The sequence below is a fragment of the Oncorhynchus clarkii genome, chromosome 12 (genome assembly GCF_045791955.1).
Source record: "Oncorhynchus clarkii lewisi isolate Uvic-CL-2024 chromosome 12, UVic_Ocla_1.0, whole genome shotgun sequence".
Taxonomy (NCBI): domain Eukaryota; kingdom Metazoa; phylum Chordata; class Actinopteri; order Salmoniformes; family Salmonidae; genus Oncorhynchus; species Oncorhynchus clarkii.
Genome location: NC_092158.1, coordinates 2,240,667 through 2,266,796, shown reverse-complemented (window position 1 = coordinate 2,266,796; position 26,130 = coordinate 2,240,667). Strand labels below are relative to the sequence as shown.

The 26,130-nt window shown below is 43.2% G+C and overlaps 1 protein-coding gene across 3 annotated transcripts in view; it reads left to right on the top strand.

Moving 5' to 3' along the window:
• The window catches only part of LOC139422648 (lysophosphatidic acid receptor 1), a 98,549-nt gene that overhangs the window by 48,289 nt on the left and 24,130 nt on the right, over positions 1 to 26,130 (top strand). For all 3 annotated transcript variants that reach the window (XR_011635739.1, XR_011635738.1, XM_071173803.1), the window contains exon 2: positions 7,487 to 8,246. Coding sequence is in view for 1 of the 3 variants with exons in the window: in XM_071173803.1 (XP_071029904.1) it covers positions 7,508 to 8,246 (739 nt within the window). In the remaining 2 variants the exon portion in view is untranslated. The remainder of the gene's footprint in view (positions 1 to 7,486; positions 8,247 to 26,130) is intronic.

The window sequence follows — 26,130 nt, the reverse complement described above, 5'->3', positions numbered from 1 at the left end:
CTACAGTTTGTCCTGAGACAGTATTCAACCTACAGTTTGTCCTGAGGCAGTATTCAGACAGTTTGAACAGTTTGAACGTACAGTTTGAACAGGAAAACACGGCTGGCAATTAAATGTACACAGAGAGCTAACATTAATAATATGCATGTCAATCTCTCATGGGTCAAAGTGGAAGAGAGATTGACTTCATCACTACTTGTTTATGTAAGAAGTGTTGACAAGCTGAATGCACTAGCTGTCAGTTTAAACTACCAGCACACATCTCGGACACCCATTGCATACCCCATTGCATACCCCACAAGACATGCCACCAGAGGTCTGTTTAAACTACTAGCACACATCTCGGACACCCATTGCATACCCCACAAGACATGCTGCCAGTGGTCTGTTTAAACTACTAGCACACATCTCGGACACCCATTGCATACCCCACAAGACATGCTGCCAGTGGTCTGTTTAAACTACTAGCACACATCTCGGACACCCATTGCATACCCCACAAGACATGCTGCCAGTGGTCTGTTTAAACTACTAGCACACATCTCAGACACCCATGCATACCCCACAAGACATGCCACCAGAGGTCTGTTTAAACTACTAGCACACAGCTCAGACACCCATTGCATACCCCAGAAGACATGCCACCAGAGGTCTCTTCATAGACCCCAAGTCCAGAACAGACTATGGGAGGTGCACAGGACTACATAGAGCCATGACTACATGGAACTCTATTCCACATCAGGTAACTGATGCAGCAGTAGAATCAGATTTAAAAAACAGGTTAAAATACACCTTATGGAATGTTGAGAGACACATACATACACAGGCACATACACATGATAAGACACAGACTCTGAAATACATGTAATGGTGCCAGACATGCACACAAACACATACAGTTGGCATTGCTGTTATGATTTCAGTTGTCCTTGATGTCCTTTATTTTATTTTTTTTTTTTTTTGCGTTGTTGTTTGCTGTTTTCCTCTGTCTTTTCCATTTTCTCTTCAGTTCATTCTCTCGGTTGTTGGTACATTGGGGGGTTCTTGGGGGTGGGGGTTCATTCTCTTGGTTGTTGGTACATTGGGGGGTTCTTGGGGGTGGGGGTTCATTCTCTTGGTTGTTGGTACATTGGGGGGTTCTTGGGGGTGGGGGTTCATTCTCTTGGTTGTTGGTACATTGGGGGGGTTCCTGGGGGTGGGGGTTCATTCTCTTGGTTGTTGGTACATTGGGGGGTTCTTGGGGGTGGGGGTTCATTCTCTCGGTTGTTGGTACATTGGGGGGGTTCCTGGGGGTGGGGGTTCATTCTCTCGGTTGTTGGTACATTGGGGGGTTCTTGGGGGTGGGGGTTCATTCTCTCGGTTGTTGGTACATTGGGGGGTTCTTGGGGGTGGGGGTTCATTCTCTCGGTTGTTGGTACATTGGGGGGTTCTTGGGGGTGGGGGTTCATTCTCTTGGTTGTTGGTACATTGGGGGGTTCTTGGGGGAATGGAAATAATTGTATTTTTTTATTTATTTTTCTTCCGAGGGAGGGGGGGGGCTGTGGGAGGGGTCTTGAATGGTTGAGGGACAGCTATTGGGGAACTGTGGGGGGATCTTGGAGGGTTCGGGTTTCACAAGATTGTGATCATTTTATATCACTATCATGCCCACGCACCATCACACATAAGTATGGCTCAGTTGCAGAAAGACTGAAACATGTTTGGTAGTGGTAGTAGACACCCTCATACATAAGGATTGCTCTGCTGCAGAAAGACTGAAACATGTTTGGTAGTGGTAGTAGACACCCTCACACACAAGGATGACTCTGCTGCAGAAAGACTGAAACATGTTTGGTAGTGGTAGTAGACACCCTCACACATAAGTATGGCTCAGTTTCAAAAAGACTGAAACATGTTTGGTAGTGTCTTGATGCTGTAGTGTTTGATAGTGTCTTGATGCTGTAGTGTTTGATAGTGTCTTGGTGCTGTATTGTTTGATAGTGTCTTGATGCTGTAGTGTTTGATAGTGTCTTGATGCTGTAGTGTTTGATAGTGTCTTGATGCTGTATTGTTTGATAGTGTCTTGATGCTGTAGTGTTTGATAGTGTATTGATTCTGTAGTGTTTGATAGTGTCTTGATGCTGTAGTGTTTGATAGTGTCTTGATGCTGTAGTGTTTGATAGTGTCTTGATGCTGTATTGTTTGATAGTGTCTTGATGCTGTAGTGTTTGATAGTGTATTGATGCTGTAGTGTTTGATAGTGTCTTGATGTTCTATTGTTTAATAGTGTCTTGATGCTGTAGTGTTTGATAGTGTCTTGATGCTGTAGTGTTTGATAGTGTCTTGATGCTGTAGTGTTTGATAGTGTCTTGATGCTGTAGTGTTTGATAGTGTCTTGATGCTGTATTGTTTGATAGTGTCTTGATGCTGTAGTGTTTGATAGTGTCTTGATGCTGTAGTGTTAGATAGTGTTTGATAGTGTCTTGATGCTGTAGTGTTTGATAGTGTCTTGATAGTGTCTTGATGCTGTAGTGTTTGATAGTGTCTTGATGCTGTATTGTTTGATAGTGTCTTGATGCTGTAGTGTTTGATAGTGTCTTGATGCTGTAGTGTTTGATAGTGTCTTGATGCTGTATTGTTTGATAGTGTCTTGATGCTGTATTGTTTGATAGTGTCTTGATGCTGTATTGTTTGATAGTGTCATGATGCTGTATTGTTTGATAGTGTCTTGATGCTGTAGTGTTTGATAGTGTTTGATAGTGTCTTGATGCTGTAGTGTTTGATAGTGTCTTGATGCTGTATTGTTTGATAGTGTCTTGATGCTGTATTGTTTGATAGTATCTTGATGCTGTAGTGTTTGATAGTGTCTTGATGCTGTAGTGTTTGATAGTGTCTTGATGCTGTAGTGTTAGATAGTGTTTGATAGTGTCTTGATGCTGTAGTGTTTGATAGTGTCTTGATGCTGTAGTGTTTGATAGTGTCTTGATGCTGTAGTGTTTGATAGTGGCTTGATGCTGTATTGTTTGATAGTGTCTTGATGCTGTAGTGTGTGATAGTGTCTTGATGCTGTAGTGTTTGATAGTGTCTTGATGCTGTATTGTTTGATAGTGTCTTGATGCTGTATTGTTTGATAGTATCTTGATGCTGTAGTGTTTGATAGTGTCTTGATGCTGTAGTGTTTGATAGTGTCTTGATGCTGTAGTGTTAGATAGTGTTTGATAGTGTCTTGATGCTGTAGTGTTTGATAGTGTCTTGATGCTGTAGTGTTTGATAGTGTCTTGATGCTGTAGTGTTTGATAGTGTCTTGATGCTGTATTGTTTGATAGTGTCTTGATGCTGTAGTGTGTGATAGTGTCTTGATGCTGTAGTGTTTGATAGTGTCTTGATGCTGTATTGTTTGATAGTGTCTTGATGCTGTATTGTTTGATAGTGTCTTGATGCTGTATTGTTTGATAGTGTCTTGATGCTGTATTGTTTGATAGTGTCTTGATGCTGTATTGTTTGATAGTATCTTGATGCTGTAGTGTTTGATAGTGTCTTGATGCTGTAGTGTTTGATAGTGTCTTGATGCTGTATTGTCTGATAGTGTCTTGATGCTGTAGTGTTTGATAGTGTCTTGATGCTGTAGTGTTTGATAGTGTCTTGATGCTGTATTGTTTGATAGTGTCTTGATGCTGTAGTGTTTGATAGTGTCTTGATGCTGTAGTGTTTGATAGTGTCTTGATGCTGTATTGTTTGATAGTGTCTTGATGCTGTATTGTTTGATAGTGTCTTGATGCTGTATTGTTTGATAGTGTATTGATGCTGTATTGTTTGATAGTGTCTTGATGCTGTATTGTTTGATAGTGTCTTGATGCTGTATTGTTTGATAGTGTCTTGATGCTGTATTGTTTGATAGTGTCTTGATGCTGTATTGTTTGATAGTGTCTTGATGCTGTATTGTTTGATAGTGTCTTGATGCTGTATTGTTTGATAGTGTCTTGATGCTGTAGTGTTTGATAGTGTCTTGATGCTTTATTGTTTGATAGTGTCTTGATGCTGTATTGTTTGATAGTGTCATGATGCTGTATTGTTTGATAGTGTCTTGATGCTGTAGTGTTTGATAGTGTCTTGATGCTGTATTGTTTGATAGTGTCTTGATGCTGTAGTGTTTGATAGTGTCTTGATGCTGTATTGTTTGATAGTGTCTTGATGCTGTAGTGTTTGATAGTGTCTTGATGCTGTAGTGTTTGATAGTGTCTTGATGCTGTATTGTCTGATAGTGTCTTGATGCTGTAGTGTTTGATAGTGTCTTGATGCTGTAGTGTTTGATAGTGTCTTGATGCTGTATTGTTTGATAGTGTCTTGATGCTGTATTGTTTGATAGTGTCTTGATGCTGTATTGTTTGATAGTGTCTTGATGCTGTATTGTTTGATAGTGTCTTGATGCTGTATTGTTTGATAGTGTCTTGATGCTGTATTGTTTGATAGTGTCTTGATGCTGTATTGTTTGATAGTGTCTTGATGCTGTAGTGTTTGATAGTGTCTTGATGCTTTATTGTTTGATAGTGTCTTGATGCTGTATTGTTTGATAGTGTCATGATGCTGTATTGTTTGATAGTGTCTTGATGCTGTAGTGTTTGATAGTGTCTTGATGCTGTATTGTTTGATAGTGTCTTGATGCTGTAGTGTTTGATAGTGTCTTGATGCTGTATTGTTTGATAGTGTCTTGATGCTGTAGTGTTTGATAGTGTCTTGATGCTGTAGTGTTTGATAGTGTCTTGATGCTGTAGTGTTTGATAGTGTCTTGATGCTGTATTGTTTGATAGTGTCTTGATGCTGTAGTGTTTGATAGTGTCTTGATGCTGTATTGTTTGATAGTGTCTTGATGCTGTAGTGTTTGATAGTGTCTTGATGCTGTATTGTTTGATAGTGTCTTGATGCTGTATTGTTTGATAGTGTCTTGATGCTGTATTGTTTGATAGTGTCTTGATGCTGTATTGTTTGACAGTGTCTTGATGCTGTATTGTTTGTCCTTCATGTTCTAATGCTATAATGTTACCCATTCCTTGTGTTTTTTGTAATAAATAATTATAAACATATAAAAATATATTTTTTAAAGACACAGACTCTGTACACACATGGATTTTGTATTGTAAATATGTGGTAGTAGAGTAGTGGCCTGAGGGAACACACCCTACTGTGACTCCCTCTAACCCCTGTCTCCTCCAGACCCCCTAACAACCTACTGTGACTCTCTCTAACCCCGGTCTCCTCTCCTCCATACCCCTTAACAACCTACCGTGACTCCCTCTAACCTACTGTGACTCCCTCTAACCTACTGTGACTCCCTCTATCCCCTGTCTCCTCTCCTCCAGATACCCTAACAACCTACTGTGACTCCCTCTAACCTACTGTGACTTCCTCTAACCTACTGTGACTTCCTCTAACCTACTGTGACTTCCTCTAACCTACTGTGACTCCCTCTAACCTACTGTGACTCCCTCTAACCCCATGTCTCCTCTCCTCCAGACCCCCTAACAACCTATTGTGACCCTCTAACCTACTGTGACTCTCTCTAACCCCGGTCTCCTCTCCTCCATACCCCTTAACAACCTACCGTGACTCCCTCTAACCTACTGTAACTCCCTCTAACCTACTGTGACTCCCTCTAACCTACTGTGACTCCCTCTAACCTACTGTGACTCCCTCTAACCTACTGTGACTCCCTCTAACCTACTGTGACTCCCTCTAACCCCTGCCTCCTCTCCTCCAGACCCTCTAACAACCTACTGACTCTCTAACCTACTGTGACTCTCTCTAACCTACTGTGAATCTCTCTAACCCCTGTCTCCTCTCCTCCAGACCCCCTAACAACCTACTGTGACTCTCTCTAACCTCCTGTGACTCTCTCTAACCTCCTGTGACTCTCTCTAACCTCCTGTGACTCTCTCTAACCTACTGTGACTCCCTCTAACCCCTGTCTCCTCTCCTCCAGACCCTCTAACCCCTGTCTCCTCTCCTCCAGACCCTCTAACCCCTGTCTCCTCTCCTCCAGACCCTCTAACCCCTGTCTCCTCTCCTCCAGACCCTCTAACCCCTGTCTCCTCTCCTCCAGACCCTCTAACCCCTGTCTCCTCTCCTCCAGACCCTCTAACCCCTGTCTCCTCTCCTCCAGACCCTCTAACCCCTGTCTCCTCTCCTCCAGATCCCATAACCCCTGTCTCCTCTCCTCCAGACCCTCTAACCCCTGTCTCCTCTCCTCCAGACCCTCTAACCCCTGTCTCCTCTCCTCCAGATCCCCTAACCCCTGTCTCCTCTCCTCCAGACCCTCTAACCCCTGTCTCCTCTCCTCCAGATCCCCTAACCCCTGTCTCCTCTCCTCCAGACCCTCTAACCCCTGTCTCCTCTCCTCCAGATCCCCTAACCCCTGTATCCTCTCCTCCAGACCCCCTAACCCCTGTATCCTCTCCTCCAGACCCTCTAACCCCTGTCTCCTCTCCTCCAGACACTCTAACCCCTGTCTCCTCTCCTCCAGACCCTCTAACCCCTGTCTCCTCTCCTCCAGACCCTCTAACCCCTGTCTCCTCTCCTCCAGACCCTCTAACCCCTGTCTCCTCTCCTCCAGACCCTCTAACCCCTGTCTCCTCTCCTCCAGATCCCCTAACCCCTGTCTCCTCTCCTCCAGATCCCCTAACCCCTGTCTCCTCTCCTCCAGACCCACTAACCCCTGTCTCCTCTCCTCCAGACCCTCTAACCCCTGTCTCCTCTCCTCCAGACCCTCTAACCCCTGTATCCTCTCCTCCAGACCCTCTAATCCCTGTCTCCTCTCCTCCAGATCCCCTAACCCCTGTCTCCTCTCCTCCAGATCCCCTAACCCCTGTCTCCTCTCCTCCAGACCCACTAACCCCTGTATCCTCTCCTCCAGACCCTCTAGCCCCTGTCTCCTCTCCTCCAGACCCTCTAACCCCTGTCTCCTCTCCTCCAGACCCTCTAACCCCTGTCTCCTCTCCTCCAGACCCTCTAATCCCTGTCTCCTCTCCTCCAGACCCTCTAACCCCTGTCTCCTCTCCTCCAGACCCTCTAACCCCTGTCTCCTCTCCTCCAGACCCTCTAACCCCTCTCTCCTCTCCTCCAGACCCTCTAACCCCTGTCTCCTCTCCTCCAGATCCCCTAACCCCTGTCTCCTCTCCTCCAGATCCCCTAACCCCTGTCTCCTCTCCTCCAGATCCCCTAACCCCTGTCTCCTCTCCTCCAGATCCCCTAACCCCTGTCTCCTCTCCTCCAGACCCACTAACCCCTGTATCCTCTCCTCCAGACCCTCTAACCCCTGTCTCCTCTCCTCCAGACCCTCTAACCCCTGTCTCCTCTCCTCCAGACCCTCTAACCCCTGTCTCCTCTCCTCCAGACCCTCTAATCCCTGTCTCCTCTCCTCCAGACCCTCTAACCCCTGTCTCCTCTCCTCCAGACCCTCTAACCCCTGTCTCCTCTCCTCCAGACCCTCTAACCCCTCTCTCCTCTCCTCCAGATCCCCTAGCCAGTCTTCAAGATGGAGGAGGAACAGTGCTTCTACAATGAGTCCATTGCCTTCTTCTACAACCGCAGTGGAAAGTACCTGGCTACAGAGTGGAATACCGTCAGTAAGCTGGTGATGGGGCTGGGTATCACAGTATGTATCTTCATCATGCTGGCTAACTTGCTGGTCATGGTGGCTATATACGTCAACCGCCGCTTCCACTTCCCTATTTACTACCTGATGGCCAACCTGGCGGCCGCGGACTTCTTTGCCGGCCTGGCGTACTTCTACCTGATGTTCAACACGGGCCCGAACACGCGGCGCCTCACGGTCTCCACGTGGCTGCTCCGACAGGGTCTCATCGACACGTCCCTCACGGCGTCCGTGTGTAACCTCCTCGCCATCGCCATCGAGCGCCACATCACCGTTTTCCGCATGCAGCTACACACGCGCATGTCCAACCGGCGTGTGGTGGTGGTGATTGTAGTCATCTGGACCTTGTCTATCGTCATGGGAGCCATCCCGTCGGTAGGGTGGAACTGTATCTGTGACATCGGCACGTGTTCTAGCATGGCTCCACTGTACTGTAACTCCTACCTGGTGTTCTGGGCCGTATTCAACCTGGTCACCTTCCTGGTCATGGTGGTGCTGTACGCTCACATCTTTATGTACGTGAGACAGAGGACCATGAGGATGAGCAGACACAGCTCTGGGCCACGCAGGAACAGAGACACCATGATGAGTCTGCTGAAGACTGTCGTCATCGTATTGGGTAAGAACCTCCACTACCTTCACAACAGACACTATATGTTAGATACTGGTACTGGGTAGGTTAGAGTTAGGACCAGGTAGGAACAGACACTATATGTTAGATGCTGGCACTGGGTAGGTTAGAGTTAGGACCACGTAGGAGCAGACAGTGTTAGATTCTAGTACTGGGTAGGTTAGAGTTAGGACCACGTAGGAACAGACAGTGTTAGATTCTAGTACTGGGTAGGTTAGAGTTAGGACCACGTAGGAACAGACAGTGTTAGATTCTAGTACTGGGTAGGTTAGAGTTAGGACCACGTAGGAACAGACACTATGATCAGTCTGCTGAAGACTAAGAACCACTGATTGAAAAGGGTCCATACCAGGGGATATCTTTAAATGACATGTTTGTAATATTCTACAGAATACAGACCATGTCCAATGTATATTTGTAATTTTGTGGATTTGCTCCATATCCTGACTTTCTGAATCCAGATGTCTTTTAGACATATATGACATTGTGATTACTCAGAATATCACACATGAACATTTCCTATGGCCGGATATGGACTCGCTCAATACCCTGAGATATGTGGCACTCTGTGTTCTCTCTTCATGTTGACGAATACTGACTGAATACATTGCATATCTGTGTTTTCTCAGCACATTCAAGATATGAAGCTATATTGATTCCAGACACGCTTCTCTTGGCTGAGGTCCATTTCCTAATCTTGATTTGCTTTATGATATTCTAAAAATAAGGACGATTTCTGATGCATTTCTGAGTTTTCAGCACATGCTCAATCATTTGACAAATAGGAAATCCATATAATTCTTTCAGACATTATAACGTTGTGTATTCCCTGTGCATGAAGGCTCGTCAACCTGCTAGCTAAAAAGGACTGTCCCTGGTAGCTTAGCAACAACAAACGCGCATTTTCGGCTGTGGTGTTCCAACTGTCATTTGTTGAATTTCTGGAGAAACAAAGAAGTGGGAAGCTGTTCAGAAAATACCTGAAAGAAGTGAGAAGCTGTTCAGAAAATACCTGAAAGAAGTGGGAAGCTGTTCAGAAAATACCTGAAAGAAGTGAGAAGCTGTTCAGAAAATATCTGAAAAAAGTGAGAAGCTGTTCTGAAAATACCTGAAAAAAAGTGAGAAGCTGTTCAGAAAATATCTGAAAAAAGTGAGAAGCTGTTCTGAAAATACCTGAAAAAAAGTGAGAAGCTGTTCAGAAAATATCTGAAAAAAGTGAGAAGCTGTTCTGAAAATACCTGAAAAAAAGTGAGAAGCTGGGAGGCAAGTGGAAAAGGGAGAAGGTACAGTGGTTGCTCCACAAAACAAATTGGGATTATGCTGCTGAATTTAGAGGTAATTTGTGATTTAGTACGGTACCCTGCGTCACCACTTCATTGCTCCAGACCACCACAAGGGGGAGTTAGAGCACTGATTATGCTTTTGGGTCCTACTGTGTCTCTAACTGACAATGAATGGGCGACATAAGCCTAAGTAGAAACTGATAATTGTGCATGACTTCAGTATTACTTACTAAAACTGTTGTTACACTAAGGTTTTTATGATTGTATTCTGTTATGATTATTTTGCTCTTACTGTAGTATTGTAGCCCTCTCCCGACCGGTCACATTGTACTGAGTGGTGCCATGGTCTAAGACACTGCATAGCAGTGTAAGTTGGGTTGTAACAGATGCTGGTTCAATACCTGTGCTGGCCTTGATTGGGAGACCCATGAGATGACTGTTGTTTTTTGATTTCTCTCCCTCTAAAAACAGAAATAAATCATTCTAAATAACAAACTGACTTTATTTACAAATTAGTAGCAATGTCTCACACCATGCTCAAGAATGGCCTTTTTCTCGCTCATTTTACGTTATTTGAAGACAAAATCATCTCCAAAGTATTGTTATTTTTTAAACAAAGTGATTATTATTATTATTAATTTAGAATGATTTAAAAACCCATTGGATATTCTCACAGATATATTATTATCCCTGTTATTATCAGGACAATATATATTGGTCATATTGGTCTGTATCCACTGAAAGAGCGCAAGGCTCAAAGCACGAGGGCAGGGGACGCGGGATGGGACACGGGATGGGACGCGGGATGGGACACGGAGCCGTGCACAGAAGACGGACCATGGGGAAGGGAGGGGGAGGAAGGGGGAGGGTAGGGGACACGGGATGGGACGCGGGATGGGCCGCAGAGCCGTGCACAGAAGACGGACCATGGGGAAGGGAGGAGGAGGAAGGGGGAGGGCAACACTGGCAACACTTTAAGGGGCATTGCACTAATAACGGCGCTGACTAGGGAAACGTTCCTGCTGTTCTCAGTGTCTGCACGTTCAAACTAAAACAAACAAATTGCCCCTTCGATATGAATTCAGAATGCAGATATTATTAAATATTAAAGGTGTCCCTCAACAGTTATACTTAAATCCGAATTGGATTTAACGAAAAATTACATGAAAAGCACACATTTGTAAATCCCAAACTCTTAAAGTAATTGGAAAGGTAGATACAAATAATTTGTGACATTGTGGTTACAATAAAGAATGTAAACAAGATGTAAACAAGATGTTGTGTTTTTAATTAGAGTGGTGATGGACAGCTAGCTGGTGGTATTTTGAAAACAAGTTTTCAAACACTTGTCGCACGATTCACAGGACAATCGCTGCTTACTGGAAAATACTCTTTTAAACACACTCAGTCAAGTGCCATTGTGGATATTAGCAGGGCTATATTTTGGCATTTATGGGCGGCGCACAATTGTCTCAGCATTTCTCTCCCTCTAAAAACAGAAACAAATGTTTTGGCCTTTATTCAGATTACAATCGCTCACTTTCATTTTTTTTTATACAAAAAAACCCAAAAATATTGTTAATTATTAACAATATATTGTTAATAATTGCAAACTGTAGTCTAGCTTTTTTATAGCAGTTTTGGAGTAGTGGCTTCTTCCTTGCTGAGCAAGGATATAGATATAGGATAGCAAGGATATAGATACTTTTGTACCCGTTTCCTCCAGCATCTTCACAAGGTCCTTTGCTGTTGTTCTGGGATTGATTTGCACTTTTCACACTAAAGTACATTCATCTCTAGGAGACAGAATGCGTATGACGGGCTGCTTGGTCCCATGGTGTTTATAATCACGTACTATTGTTTGTACAGATGAACGTGGTACCTTCAGGCGTTTGGAAATTGCTTCCAAGAATGAACCAGACTTGTGTAGGTCAAAAAACTATTTTTGGAGATCTTGGCTGATTTCTTTTGATTTTCCCAAGCAAAGAGTTTGAAGGTAGGCCTTGAAATACATCCACAGGTTGACTCAATTGACTCAAATTATGTCAATTAGCCTATCAGAAGTTTCTAAAGCCATGACATCATTTTCTGGAATTTTCCAAGCTGTTTCAAGGCACAGTCAAGTTAGTGTCTGTAAACTTCTGACGCACTGGAATTGTGATACAGTGAATTATAAGTGAAATGATCTGTCTGTAAACAATTGTTGGAAAAATTACTTGTGTCAAAGTAGAAGTCCTAACCAACTTGCTAAAACTATAGTTTGTTAACAATACATTTGTGTAGTGGTTGAAAAACAAGTTTTATTGACTTCAACCTAAGTGTATGTAAACTTACGACTTCAACTGTATATCATTTGGTCAGTATAAATGCCATTTGGACATTTCTTATGCCATATGGCTGTGGTGCACTGACTTTTGACTTCCTATGATCATATATTTCAAATGGACAAAACATAGGCATCATGGACAAACTCAATAAAATAATACAAAGGTATATTCATACATATTGTCAGTACACCAGACAGTTTTTAGGTCCATTGTTTGAGTAATTAGATGTCAGTATTTTTAAATGAAAATGCTCAGTTTCCAAATTACCTAAAATGCATAACATTTTTATTTATTTATTGTTACATAAACAACGATTGGTGTCTGATCATTTTCATTGTCAAATTTTTATTTAAAAGTATAAAGAACTAAATACCTGCTTTGTGCTAGCGCATACGTCTTCCAAATAGTCTTTAATCCGGTAGATTATCTTCTTCGTGATTCTAAAATTAATAATTATAGCAGACGGGAAGATGTAGTGTCTTTCTATTGGTATTCAATTAAGGAAATCCGAATGAAAGGAAGTAAACAAAGAGATGGGTAGCTAAAGTAATTTAATGTCTGGCTAAGTGAATAATGTTAGTAGTTGAGTAATTGAGTGATGTTGGCCAAAGAGATGGTAGCTAGCTCGGCTAGCGGTTAGTAATCTCTGAAGTAAAGTAAATTAAGGCGAATAACGTTAGTAGTCGAGTAACTCAGTGATGTTGGCCAAAGAGATGGTAGCTAGCTCGGCTAGCGGTTAGTAATCTCTGAAGTAAAGTAAATGAAGGCGAATAACGTTAGTAGTCGAGTAACTCAGTGATGTTGGCCAAAGAGATGGTAGCTAGCTCGGCTAGCGGTTAGTAATCTCTGAAGTAAAGTAAATGAAGGCGAATAATGTTAGTAGTTAATCTGCATGAGCTGCATGGGTGTCAGTAAAGACAAATCCTGGATGAGCCCCCACTTATGTTACGAATCCCTTTTGGCCCGCCAGTCTAGGGGGGATGATAATGAGACCCGTAACATAACTCATGCAATTTATAATAGTGACAAAGTAAAAGTGTGAATGAAATAACCAGGACAACTGAAATCTACCGTCAAACTCAGGGTTTATTAATAAACACACGGTAAAGGGGGGAGCAGGAAAAGGGGCTGAGCTGGACCCAAGGAAAGAAACAATAAGTATTCAAAAACACCCCTAAGCTAGACTAGCCTACTTTAACAACAGCTAACTAACTAACCAAAAATACAGTGTGTGGTCCGCCCAGTTCTAACTAGTGTTTTTAACAAAGTTTACCTACGGGTAGTGTATGCCCATGGGCGACTTGTCTTGGTTCCCCCTTTTCCCACCAGCAAACAAACACAAACACCAAAAACAATACTCACAGTTGATGAAAATGCTTTAGAGGTGCTCAACCAAAAGAGAGGTCAATACACAAAGAGAGTGAAACAGCGAGGTCTACAGACATGGCATTTACAGAGAGATTGAGCTCTAGAGCAAACAACTGATGGGGTTTTTAAACCAAGGGAAAGGAACTGTGATAGGGTAGGAAACAGGAGGAGGTGTGTCTTCTGATTGATGATTGGTGACTGATTGGGAAGTGATGATTTTCACCTGTGAGGGGAGAAGGAGAGAAAAGAAACACACACACTGGATACACACACAGGATACTTGTATCCGTAACATCGAGTAACTCAGTGAAGTTGGCCAAAATGAAGTGCATTGTACCCGGGTGCAATAATGTTCCAGTTAGATACAAATACACTTCACATTTCCACTATTTTCCGCGATGGAGCAGTCAGGCATGGCTGCAGGCCATCCCACATCCTGCTTATGGTGTCGAAACGATGCCTGAAGTCATTCACCAGCTGCGGTTGCCCGTGTCCAGTGATCACTTTGTGGCCACTGACTACAATGGGGACTGGTTTAAACAGGGTTTTGTTCACACCATCTTTCCACCATGGACAGGAAAGCTCCAACAATTCAAAGTAGTTGCTAGCTAGCTAAGTCATTTCTAAAGTAATGTTTTTGCTCTTCCCTAAACTAGTTAGTGGTGTTTTTAGCTTAGCTACTACTGTAAAGGTAACGTTATCCTGTCTTACTGACTGGTTTGTTTCTTTACCTTTGTGATGCCAAATTGGTTTATTAATACATTAATACAAGTTCATAACTGTGCACTCTCTTCAAAAAATAGCATGGCATTATTTTACTGTAATGGCTACTGTAAGTTGGACAGTGCAGTTAGATTAACAAGAATTTAAGCTTTCTGCCAATATCAGATATGTCACGGGACATCTGTGTCATGGGACATTCTCTTGTTACTTTCAACCTTATGTTAATCACATTAGCTCAGCCGTCCCACGGGGGACCCACCGATCCTGAAGAGGTTTTTAACCAGTCACCTTATTGGAGGTCGCTGCCAATAAACTGCCTGTACCTCAAACCAGCAAATCCTCTCCTATCAAACCAACTGAAAACAAATGTACATTATTGCAGTGGCTTTAAATAATGAACATCTTGAATATTGTCACATAAATAAACTCACTGGTGGTCAAACTCAACACATACCATTCAGAACAACTGACCACACATCAAACATTTCTTCAAGACAGCATGGTCACAAAATGGTTGCTCACCAAACCAAACCAGCAGAAACGACGCTGTCCAGCCAAAACACACTAAGGACCTTCCAGATACAAAACTCTCTCACTCTCACCTGAACATGACCAAGTCAGTGTTTTTATAAATTTCATACATGTCCTCTCCTACTAAGGTTGCCCAGGGAAATACTGACCAAAACTTTGGTTTTATGTGATATGTCTGCCTTACTATTCCAGTGGAATAATTGTTGACCTTTTAACATAGAGCCGGAAGGAATGGCGTACATTTTATCAGTTATATTGTTAGCATGATCTCAACCACTAACCACCCTTCTAAACCCTTCACCACCCTTCTCAACCCCTCACCACCCTTCTCAACCCCTCAACACCCTTCTCAACCCCTCAACACCCTTCTCAACCCCTCAACACCCTACTCAACACCCTTCTCAACCCCTCACCACCCTTCTCAACCCCTCACCACCCTTCTCAACCCCTCGCCACCCTTCTCAACCCCTCAACACCCTTCTCAACCCCTCACCACCCTTCTCAACCCCTCACCACCCTTCTCAACCCCTCACCACCCTTCTCAACCCCTCCTCAACACCCTTCTCAACCCCTCAGCACCCTTCTCAAACCCTCACCACCCTTCTCAAACCCTCACCAACCTTCTCAACCCCTCAAAACCTTTCTCAACCCCGCAACACCCTTCTCAACCCCTCAACACCCTTCTCAACCCCTCAACACCCTTCTCAACCCCTCAACGCCCTTCTCAACCCCTTAACGCCCTTCTCAACACCCTTCTCAACCCCTCAACACCCTTCTCAACCCCTCAACACCCTTCTCAACCCTTCACCACCCTTCTCAACCCCTCAACACCCTTCTCAACCCCCTTCTCAACCCCTCACCACCCTTCTCAACCCCTCACCACCCTTCTCAACCCCTCAACACCCTTCTCAACCCCTCAACACCCTTCTCAACCCCTACTACCCTTCTCAACCCCTCAACACCCTTCTCAACCCCTCAACACCCTTCTAAACCCCTCACCACCCTTCTCAACCCCTCACCACCCTTCTCAACCCCTCACCACCCTTCTCAACCCCTCACCACCCTTCTCAACCCCGTCACCACCCTTCTCAACCCCTCAACACCCTTCTGCCCAATCCCTCCTTTCTCATGTTTTTATCACAGCACTGAAGGGAATTTATAGCCAGACACAGGTGCAATGATGATATATATATATATATAATTCTTTAGAAGGAGCAGTGAGATTCTATTTCACAATACTTAATTTCCTGAAAGCTATTGTTTGCTTCAGCTACTGTTACGAATGGTGTGTATATTTCTGAGAAAGCGCAGCGGGTGGATTTAAGGCTCTTTTTCTCTAGCTGAAGTGAGTTTTAGTTTAATAGTTGGAGGGAAACTAAATGTCTTTCCAAGTACCACATCTGGACAGCAGATGAGGATGACAGATTCCAGCTTTCGGAATGCTGTAAAATAATTTATTCCTGATTTCTCCTGGGAAACTTGTATCAGAGAAAATAGCAGGATCCCTTGCTATCTCATCTGTCCATCTGTGTCCAAAATGACACCCTATTCCATATATACCCATAGTTTTCTAGTTAAAAGTAGTGCACTACAAAGGGAGTAGGATGCCATTTGAGGTGAACACATAATACCTAGGCTCATCCACATTCACATGTCACTTCTCATTGACTAAGGAAGGCCAGTGTTCCTGTGATGAAGACCCACCATGGGAAATAATCATGTCTATTAGTAGTGTGTGTGTGTGTGTGTGTGTGTGTGTGTGTGTGTGTGTGTGTGTGTGTGTGTGTGTGTGTGTGTGTGTGTGTGTGTGTGTGTGTGTGTGTGTGTGTGTGTGTGTGTGTGTACTGTAATGTGAATCTGACATATCTCTGTAATTATATTATGATATGGCATGATGTATTGCTCTGTGAACAGCATGTCTAACAAGTGTGAATCAGACCAAATGGAATGTCTCGTGACAGTTTCAGATTACTAATTAACCCTGTCTAATTCACCATTACCGTATTCTGACACAATCCTGTCTAATTCACCATTACCGTATTCTGACACAGTCCTGTCTAATTCACCATTACCATATTCTGACACAATCCTGTCTAATTCACCATTACCATATTCTGACACAATCCTGTCTAATTCACCATTACCGTATTCTGACACAATCCTGTCTAATTCACCATTACCATATTCTGACACAATCCTGTCTAATTCACCATTACCTCACTCGGACACAATCCTGTCTAATTCACCATTACCGTATTCTGACACAATCCTGTCTAATTCACCATTACCGTATTCTGACACAATCCTGTCTAGTTCACCATTACCGCACTCTGTCACAATCATGTCTTATTCACCATTACCACAGTCAGTCTGTCACAATCCTGTCTAATTCACCATTACCACACTCTGTCACAATCCTGTCTAATTCACCATTACCGTATTCTGACACAATCCTGTCTAATTCACCATTACCTCACTCGGTCACAATCCTGTCTAATTCACCATTACCATATTCTGACACAATCCTGTCTAATTCACCATTACCATATTCTGACACAATCCTGTCTAATTCACCATTACCTCACTCGGACACAATCCTGTCTAATTCACCATTACCTCAATCTGACACAATCCTGTCTAATTCGACATTACCTCACTCTGTCACAATCCTGTCTAATTCACCATTACCACAGTCTGTCTGACACAATCCTGTCTAATCCACCATTACCGCACTCTGTCACAATCCTGTCTAATTCACCATTACCTCACTCGGTCACAATCCTGTCTAATTCACCATTACCATATTCTGACACAATCCTGTCTAAATCACCATTACCTCACTCTGTCACAATCCTGTCTAGTTCACCATTAACTCACTCGGTCACAATCCTGTCTAATTCACCATTACCGTATTCTGACACAATCCTGTCTAATTCACCAATACCTCACTCTGTCACAATCCTGTCTAGTTCACCATTACCTCAATCTTACACAATCCTGTCTAATTCGACATTACCTCACTCTGTCACAATCCTGTCTAATTCACCATTACCACAGTCTGTCTGACACAATCCTGTCTAATCCACCATTACCGCACTCTGTCACAATCCTGTCTAATTCAACATTACCTAACTCTGTCACAATCCTGTCCAATTCACCATTACCACAGTCTGTCTGACACAATCCTGTCTAATTCACCATTACCACAGTCTGTCTGACACAATCATGTCTAATTCACCATTACCACACTCTGTCACAATCCTGTCTAATTCACCATTACCACAGTCTGTCTGACACAATCCTGTCTAATTCACCATTACCACACTCTGTCATAGTCCTGTCGAAATCACCATTACCCCAGTCTGTCACAATCCTGTCTAATCCACCATTACCTCAGTCTGACACAATCCTGTCTAATTCACCATTACCACACACTGTCACAGTCCTGTCTAATTCACCACTACCGCACTGTCACAATCCTGTCTAATTCACCATTACCTCACTCTGTCACAATCCTGTCTAATTCACCATTACCACAGTCTGTCTGACACAATCCTGTCTAATTCACCATTACCACACTCTGTCACAATCCTGTCTAATTCACCATTACCGTATTCTGACACAATCCTGTCTAATTCACCATTACCTCACTCGGTCACAATCCTGTCTAATTCACCATTACCATATTCTGACACAATCCTGTCTAATTCACCATTACCTCACTCTGTCACAATCCTGTCTAGTTCACCATTACCTCACTCGGTCACAATCCTGTCTAATTCACCATTACCGTATTCTGACACAATCCTGTCTAATTCACCATTACCTCACTCTGTCACAATCCTGTCTAGTTCACCATTACCTCAATCTGACACAATCCTGTCTAATTCGACATTACCTCACTCTGTCACAATCCTGTCTAATTCACCATTACCACAGTCTGTCTGACACAATCCTGTCTAATCCACCATTACCGCACTCTGTCACAATCCTGTCTAATTCACCATTACCTCACTCGGTCACAATCCTGTCTAATTCACCATTACCATAGTCTGACACATTCCTGTCTAAATCACCATTACCTCACTCTGTCACAATCCTGTCTAGTTCACCATTAACTCACTCGGTCACAATCCTGTCTAATTCACCATTACCGTATTCTGACACAATCCTGTCTAATTCACCATTACCTCACTCTGTCACAATCCTGTCTAGTTCACCATTACCTCAATCTTACACAATCCTGTCTAATTCGACATTACCTCACTCTGTCACAATCCTGTCTAATTCACCATTACCACAGTCTGTCTGACACAATCCTGTCTAATCCACCATTACCGCACTCTGTCACAATCCTGTCTAATTCAACATTACCTCACTCTGTCACAATCCTGTCCAATTCACCATTACCACAGTCTGTCTGACACAATCCTGTCTAATTCACCATTACCACAGTCTGTCTGACACAATCATGTCTAATTCACCATTACCACACTCTGTCACAATCCTGTCTAATTCACCATTACCACAGTCTGTCTGACACAATCCTGTCTAATTCACCATTACCACACTCTGTCATAGTCCTGTCGAAATCACCATTACCCCAGTCTGTCACAATCCTGTCTAATCCACCATTACCTCAGTCTGACACAATCCTGTCTAATTCACCATTACCACACACTGTCACAGTCCTGTCTAATTCACCACTACCGCACTGTCACAATCCTGTCTAATTCACCATTACCTCACTCTGTCACAATCCTGTCTAATTCACCATTACCACAGTCTGTCTGACACAATCCTGTCTAGTTCACCATTACCACACTCTGTCACAATCCTGTCTTATTCACCACTACCACACTCTGTCATAGTCCTGTCGAATTCACCATTACCCCAGTCTGTCACAATCCTGTCTAATCCACCATTACCTCAGTCTGACACAATCCTGTCTAATTCACCATTACCACACACTGTCACAATCCTGTCTAATTCACCACTACCACACTCTGTCACAAGCATGTCTAATTCACCATTACCGCACTCTGTCAAAATCATGTCTAATAACACCATTACCACACTCTGTCACAATCCCATCTAGTTCACCATTACCTCACCCTGTCAAAATCCTGTCCAATTCACCATTACCCCAGTCTGTCTGACACCATCCTGTCTAATTCACCATTACCTCAATCTGACACAATAATGTCAATTTCACCATTACCAAACTCTGTCACAATCCTGTCTAATTCACCATTACCACACTCTGTCATAGTCCTGTCGAAATCAACATTACCCCAGTCTGTCATAATCCTGTCTAATCCACCATTACCTCAGTCTGACACAATCCTGTCTAATTCACCATTACCACACACTGTCACAGTCCTGTCTAATTCACCACTACCGCACTGTCACAATCCCGTCTAATTCACCATTACCTCACTCTGTCACAATCCTGTCTAATTCACCATTACCACAGTCTGTCTGACACAATCCTGTCTAATTCACCATTACCACACTCTGTCACAATCCTGTCTTATTCACCATTACCACACTCTGTCACTGTCCTGTCGAATTCACCATTACCCCAGTCTGTCACAATCCTGTCTAATCCACCATTATCTCAGTCTGACACAATCCTCTCTAATTCACCATTACCACACACTGTCACAATCCTGTCTAATTCACCACTACCACACTCTGTCACAAGCATGTCTAATTCACCATTACCGCACACTGTCACAATCATGTCTAATAACACCATTACCACACTCTGTCACAATCCAATCTAGTTCACCATTACCTCACTCTGTCACAATCCTGTCCAATTCACCATTACCCCAGTCTGTCTGACACAATCCTGTCTAATTCACCATTACCTCACTCTGTCACAATCCTGTCTAGTTCACCATTACCTCAATCTGACACAATCCTGTCTAATTCGACATTACCTCACTCTGTCACAATCCTGTCTAATTCACCATTACCACAGTCTGTCTGACACAATCCTGTCTAATTCGACATTACCTCACTCTGTCACAATCCTGTCTAATTCACCATTACCACAGTCTGTCTGACACAATCCTGTCTAATCCACCATTACCGCACTCTGTCACAATCCTGTCTAATTCACCATTACCTCACTCGGTCACAATCCTGTCTAATTCACCATTACCATATTCTGACACAATCCTGTCTAATTCACCATTACCTCACTCTGTCACAATCCTGTCTAGTTCACCATTACCTCACTCGGTCACAATCCTGTCTAATTCACCATTACAGTATTCTGACACAATCCTGTCTAATTCACCATTACCTCACTCTGTCACAATCCTGTCTAGTTCACCATTACCTCAATCTTACACAATCCTGTCTAATTCGACATTACCTCACTCTGTCACAATCCTGTCTAATTCACCATTACCACAGTCTGTCTGACACAATCCTGTCTAATCCACCATTACCGCACTCTGTCACAATCCTGTCTAATTCAACATTACCTCACTCTGTCACAATCCTGTCCAATTCACCATTACCCACAGTCTGTCTGACACAATCCTGTCTAATTCACCATTACCACAGTCTGTCTGACACAATCATGTCTAATTTACCATTACCACACTCTGTCACAATCCTGTCTAATTCACCATTACCACAGTCTGTCTGACACAATCCTGTCTAATTCACCATTACCACACTCTGTCATAGTCCTGTCGAAATCACCATTACCCCAGTCTGTCACAATCCTGTCTAATCCACCATTACCTCAGTCTGACACAATCCTGTCTAATTCACCATTACCACACACTGTCACAGTCCTGTCTAATTCACCACTACCGCACTGTCACAATCCCGTCTAATTCACCATTACCTCACTCTGTCACAATCCTGTCTAATTCACCATTACCACAGTCTGTCTGACACAATCCTGTCTAATTCACCATTACCACACTCTGTCACAATCCTGTCTTATTCACCACTACCACACTCTGTCATAGTCCTGTCGAATTCACCATTACCCCAGTCTGTCACAATCCTGTCTAATCCACCATTACCTCAGTCTGACACAATCCTGTCTAATTCACCATTACCACACACTGTCACAATCCTGTCTAATTCACCACTACCACACTCTGTCACAAGCATGTCTAATTCACCATTACCGCACTCTGTCAAAATCATGTCTAATAACACCATTACCACACTCTGTCACAATCCCATCTAGTTCACCATTACCTCACCCTGTCAAAATCCTGTCCAATTCACCATTACCCCAGTCTGTCTGACACCATCCTGTCTAATTCACCATTACCTCAATCTGACACAATAATGTCAATTTCACCATTACCAAACTCTGTCACAATCCTGTCTAATTCACCATTACCACACTCTGTCATAGTCCTGTCGAAATCAACATTACCCCAGTCTGTCATAATCCTGTCTAATCCACCATTACCTCAGTCTGACACAATCCTGTCTAATTCACCATTACCACACACTGTCACAGTCCTGTCTAATTCACCACTACCGCACTGTCACAATCCCGTCTAATTCACCATTACCTCACTCTGTCACAATCCTGTCTAATTCACCATTACCACAGTCTGTCTGACACAATCCTGTCTAATTCACCATTACCACACTCTGTCACAATCCTGTCTTATTCACCATTACCACACTCTGTCACTGTCCTGTCGAATTCACCATTACCCCAGTCTGTCACAATCCTGTCTAATCCACCATTATCTCAGTCTGACACAATCCTCTCTAATTCACCATTACCACACACTGTCACAATCCTGTCTAATTCACCACTACCACACTCTGTCACAAGCATGTCTAATTCACCATTACCGCACACTGTCACAATCATGTCTAATAACACCATTACCACACTCTGTCACAATCCAATCTAGTTCACCATTACCTCACTCTGTCACAATCCTGTCCAATTCACCATTACCCCAGTCTGTCTGACACAATCCTGTCTAATTCACCATTACCTCACTCTGTCACAATCCTGTCTAGTTCACCATTACCTCAATCTGACACAATCCTGTCTAATTCGACATTACCTCACTCTGTCACAATCCTGTCTAATTCACCATTACCACAGTCTGTCTGACACAATCCTGTCTAATCCACCATTACCGCACTCTGTCACAATCCTGTCTAATTCACCATTACCTCACTCGGTCACAATCCTGTCTAATTCACCATTACCATATTCTGACACAATCCTGTCTAATTCACCATTACCTCACTCTGTCACAATCCTGTCTAGTTCACCATTACCTCACTCGGTCACAATCCTGTCTAATTCACCATTACAGTATTCTGACACAATCCTGTCTAATTCACCATTACCTCACTCTGTCACAATCCTGTCTAGTTCACCATTACCTCAATCTTACACAATCCTGTCTAATTCGACATTACCTCACTCTGTCACAATCCTGTCTAATTCACCATTACCACAGTCTGTCTGACACAATCCTGTCTAATCCACCATTACCGCACTCTGTCACAATCCTGTCTAATTCAACATTACCTCACTCTGTCACAATCCTGTCCAATTCACCATTACCCACAGTCTGTCTGACACAATCCTGTCTAATTCACCATTACCACAGTCTGTCTGACACAATCATGTCTAATTTACCATTACCACACTCTGTCACAATCCTGTCTAATTCACCATTACCACAGTCTGTCTGACACAATCCTGTCTAATTCACCATTACCACACTCTGTCATAGTCCTGTCGAAATCACCATTACCCCAGTCTGTCACAATCCTGTCTAATCCACCATTACCTCAGTCTGACACAATCCTGTCTAATTCACCATTACCACACACTGTCACAGTCCTGTCTAATTCACCACTACCGCACTGTCACAATCCCGTCTAATTCACCATTACCTCACTCTGTCACAATCCTGTCTAATTCACCATTACCACAGTCTGTCTGACACAATCCTGTCTAATTCACCATTACCACACTCTGTCACAATCCTGTCTTATTCACCACTACCACACTCTGTCATAGTCCTGTCGAATTCACCATTACCCCAGTCTGTCACAATCCTGTCTAATCCACCATTACCTCAGTCTGACACAATCCTGTCTAATTCACCATTACCACACACTGTCACAATCCTGTCTAATTCACCACTACCACACTCTGTCACAAGCATGTCTAATTCACCATTACCGCACTCTGTCAAAATCATGTCTAATAACACCATTACCACACTCTGTCACAATCCCATCTAGTTCACCATTACCTCACCCTGTCACAATCCTGTCCAATTCACCATTACCCCAGTCTGTCTGACACCATCCTGTCTAATTCACCATTACCTCAATCTGACACAATAATGTCAATTTCACCATTACCACACTCTGTCACAATCCTGTCTAATTCACCATTACCACAGTCTGTCTGACACAATCCTGTCTAATTCACCATTACCACACTCTGTCATAGTCCTGTCGAAATCACCATTACCCCAGTCTGTCACAATCCTGTCTAATCCACCATTACCTCAGTCTAACACAATCCTGTCTAATTCACCATTACCACACACTGTCACAGTCCTGTCTAATTCACCACTACCGCACTGTCACAATCCCGTCTAATTCACCATTACCTCACTCTGTCACAATCCTGTCTAATTCACCATTACCACAGTCTGTCTGACACAATCCTGTCTAATTCACCATTACCACACTCTGTCACAATCCTGTCTTATTCACCATTACCACACTCTGTCACTGTCCTGTCGAATTCACCATTACCCCAGTCTGTCACAATCCTGTCTAATCCACCATTACCTCAGTCTGACACAATCCTCTCTAATTCACCATTACCACACACTGTCACAATCCTGTCTAATTCACCATTACCACACTCTGTCACAAGCATGTCTAATTCACCATTACCGCACACTGTCACAATCATGTCTAATAACACCATTACCACACTCTGTCACAATCCAATCTAGTTCACCATTACCTCACTCTGTCACAATCCTGTCCAATTCACCATTACCCCAGTCTGTCTGACACCATCCTGTCTAATTCACCATTACCTCAATCTGACACAATAATGTCAATTTCACCATTACCTCAATCTGACACAATCCTGTCTAATTCGACATTACCTCACTCTGTCACAATCCTGTCTAATTCACCATTACCACAGTCTGTCTGACACAATCCTGTCTAATCCACCATTACCGCACTCTGTCACAATCCTGTCTAATTCACCATTACCTCACTCGGTCACAATCCTGTCTAATTCACCATTACCATATTCTGACACAATCCTGTCTAATTCACCATTACCTCACTCTGTCACAATCCTGTCTAGTTCACCATTACCTCACTCGGTCACAATCCTGTCTAATTCACCATTACAGTATTCTGACACAATCCTGTCTAATTCACCATTACCTCACTCTGTCACAATCCTGTCTAGTTCACCATTACCTCAATCTTACACAATCCTGTCTAATTCGACATTACCTCACTCTGTCACAATCCTGTCTAATTCACCATTACCACAGTCTGTCTGACACAATCCTGTCTAATCCACCATTACCGCACTCTGTCACAATCCTGTCTAATTCAACATTACCTCACTCTGTCACAATCCTGTCCAATTCACCATTACCCACAGTCTGTCTGACACAATCCTGTCTAATTCACCATTACCACAGTCTGTCTGACACAATCATGTCTAATTTACCATTACCACACTCTGTCACAATCCTGTCTAATTCACCATTACCACAGTCTGTCTGACACAATCCTGTCTAATTCACCATTACCACACTCTGTCATAGTCCTGTCGAAATCACCATTACCCCAGTCTGTCACAATCCTGTCTAATCCACCATTACCTCAGTCTGACACAATCCTGTCTAATTCACCATTACCACACACTGTCACAGTCCTGTCTAATTCACCACTACCGCACTGTCACAATCCCGTCTAATTCACCATTACCTCACTCTGTCACAATCCTGTCTAATTCACCATTACCACAGTCTGTCTGACACAATCCTGTCTAATTCACCATTACCACACTCTGTCACAATCCTGTCTTATTCACCACTACCACACTCTGTCATAGTCCTGTCGAATTCACCATTACCCCAGTCTGTCACAATCCTGTCTAATCCACCATTACCTCAGTCTGACACAATCCTGTCTAATTCACCATTACCACACACTGTCACAATCCTGTCTAATTCACCACTACCACACTCTGTCACAAGCATGTCTAATTCACCATTACCGCACTCTGTCAAAATCATGTCTAATAACACCATTACCACACTCTGTCACAATCCCATCTAGTTCACCATTACCTCACCCTGTCACAATCCTGTCCAATTCACCATTACCCCAGTCTGTCTGACACCATCCTGTCTAATTCACCATTACCTCAATCTGACACAATAATGTCAATTTCACCATTACCACACTCTGTCACAATCCTGTCTAATTCACCATTACCACAGTCTGTCTGACACAATCCTGTCTAATTCACCATTACCACACTCTGTCATAGTCCTGTCGAAATCACCATTACCCCAGTCTGTCACAATCCTGTCTAATCCACCATTACCT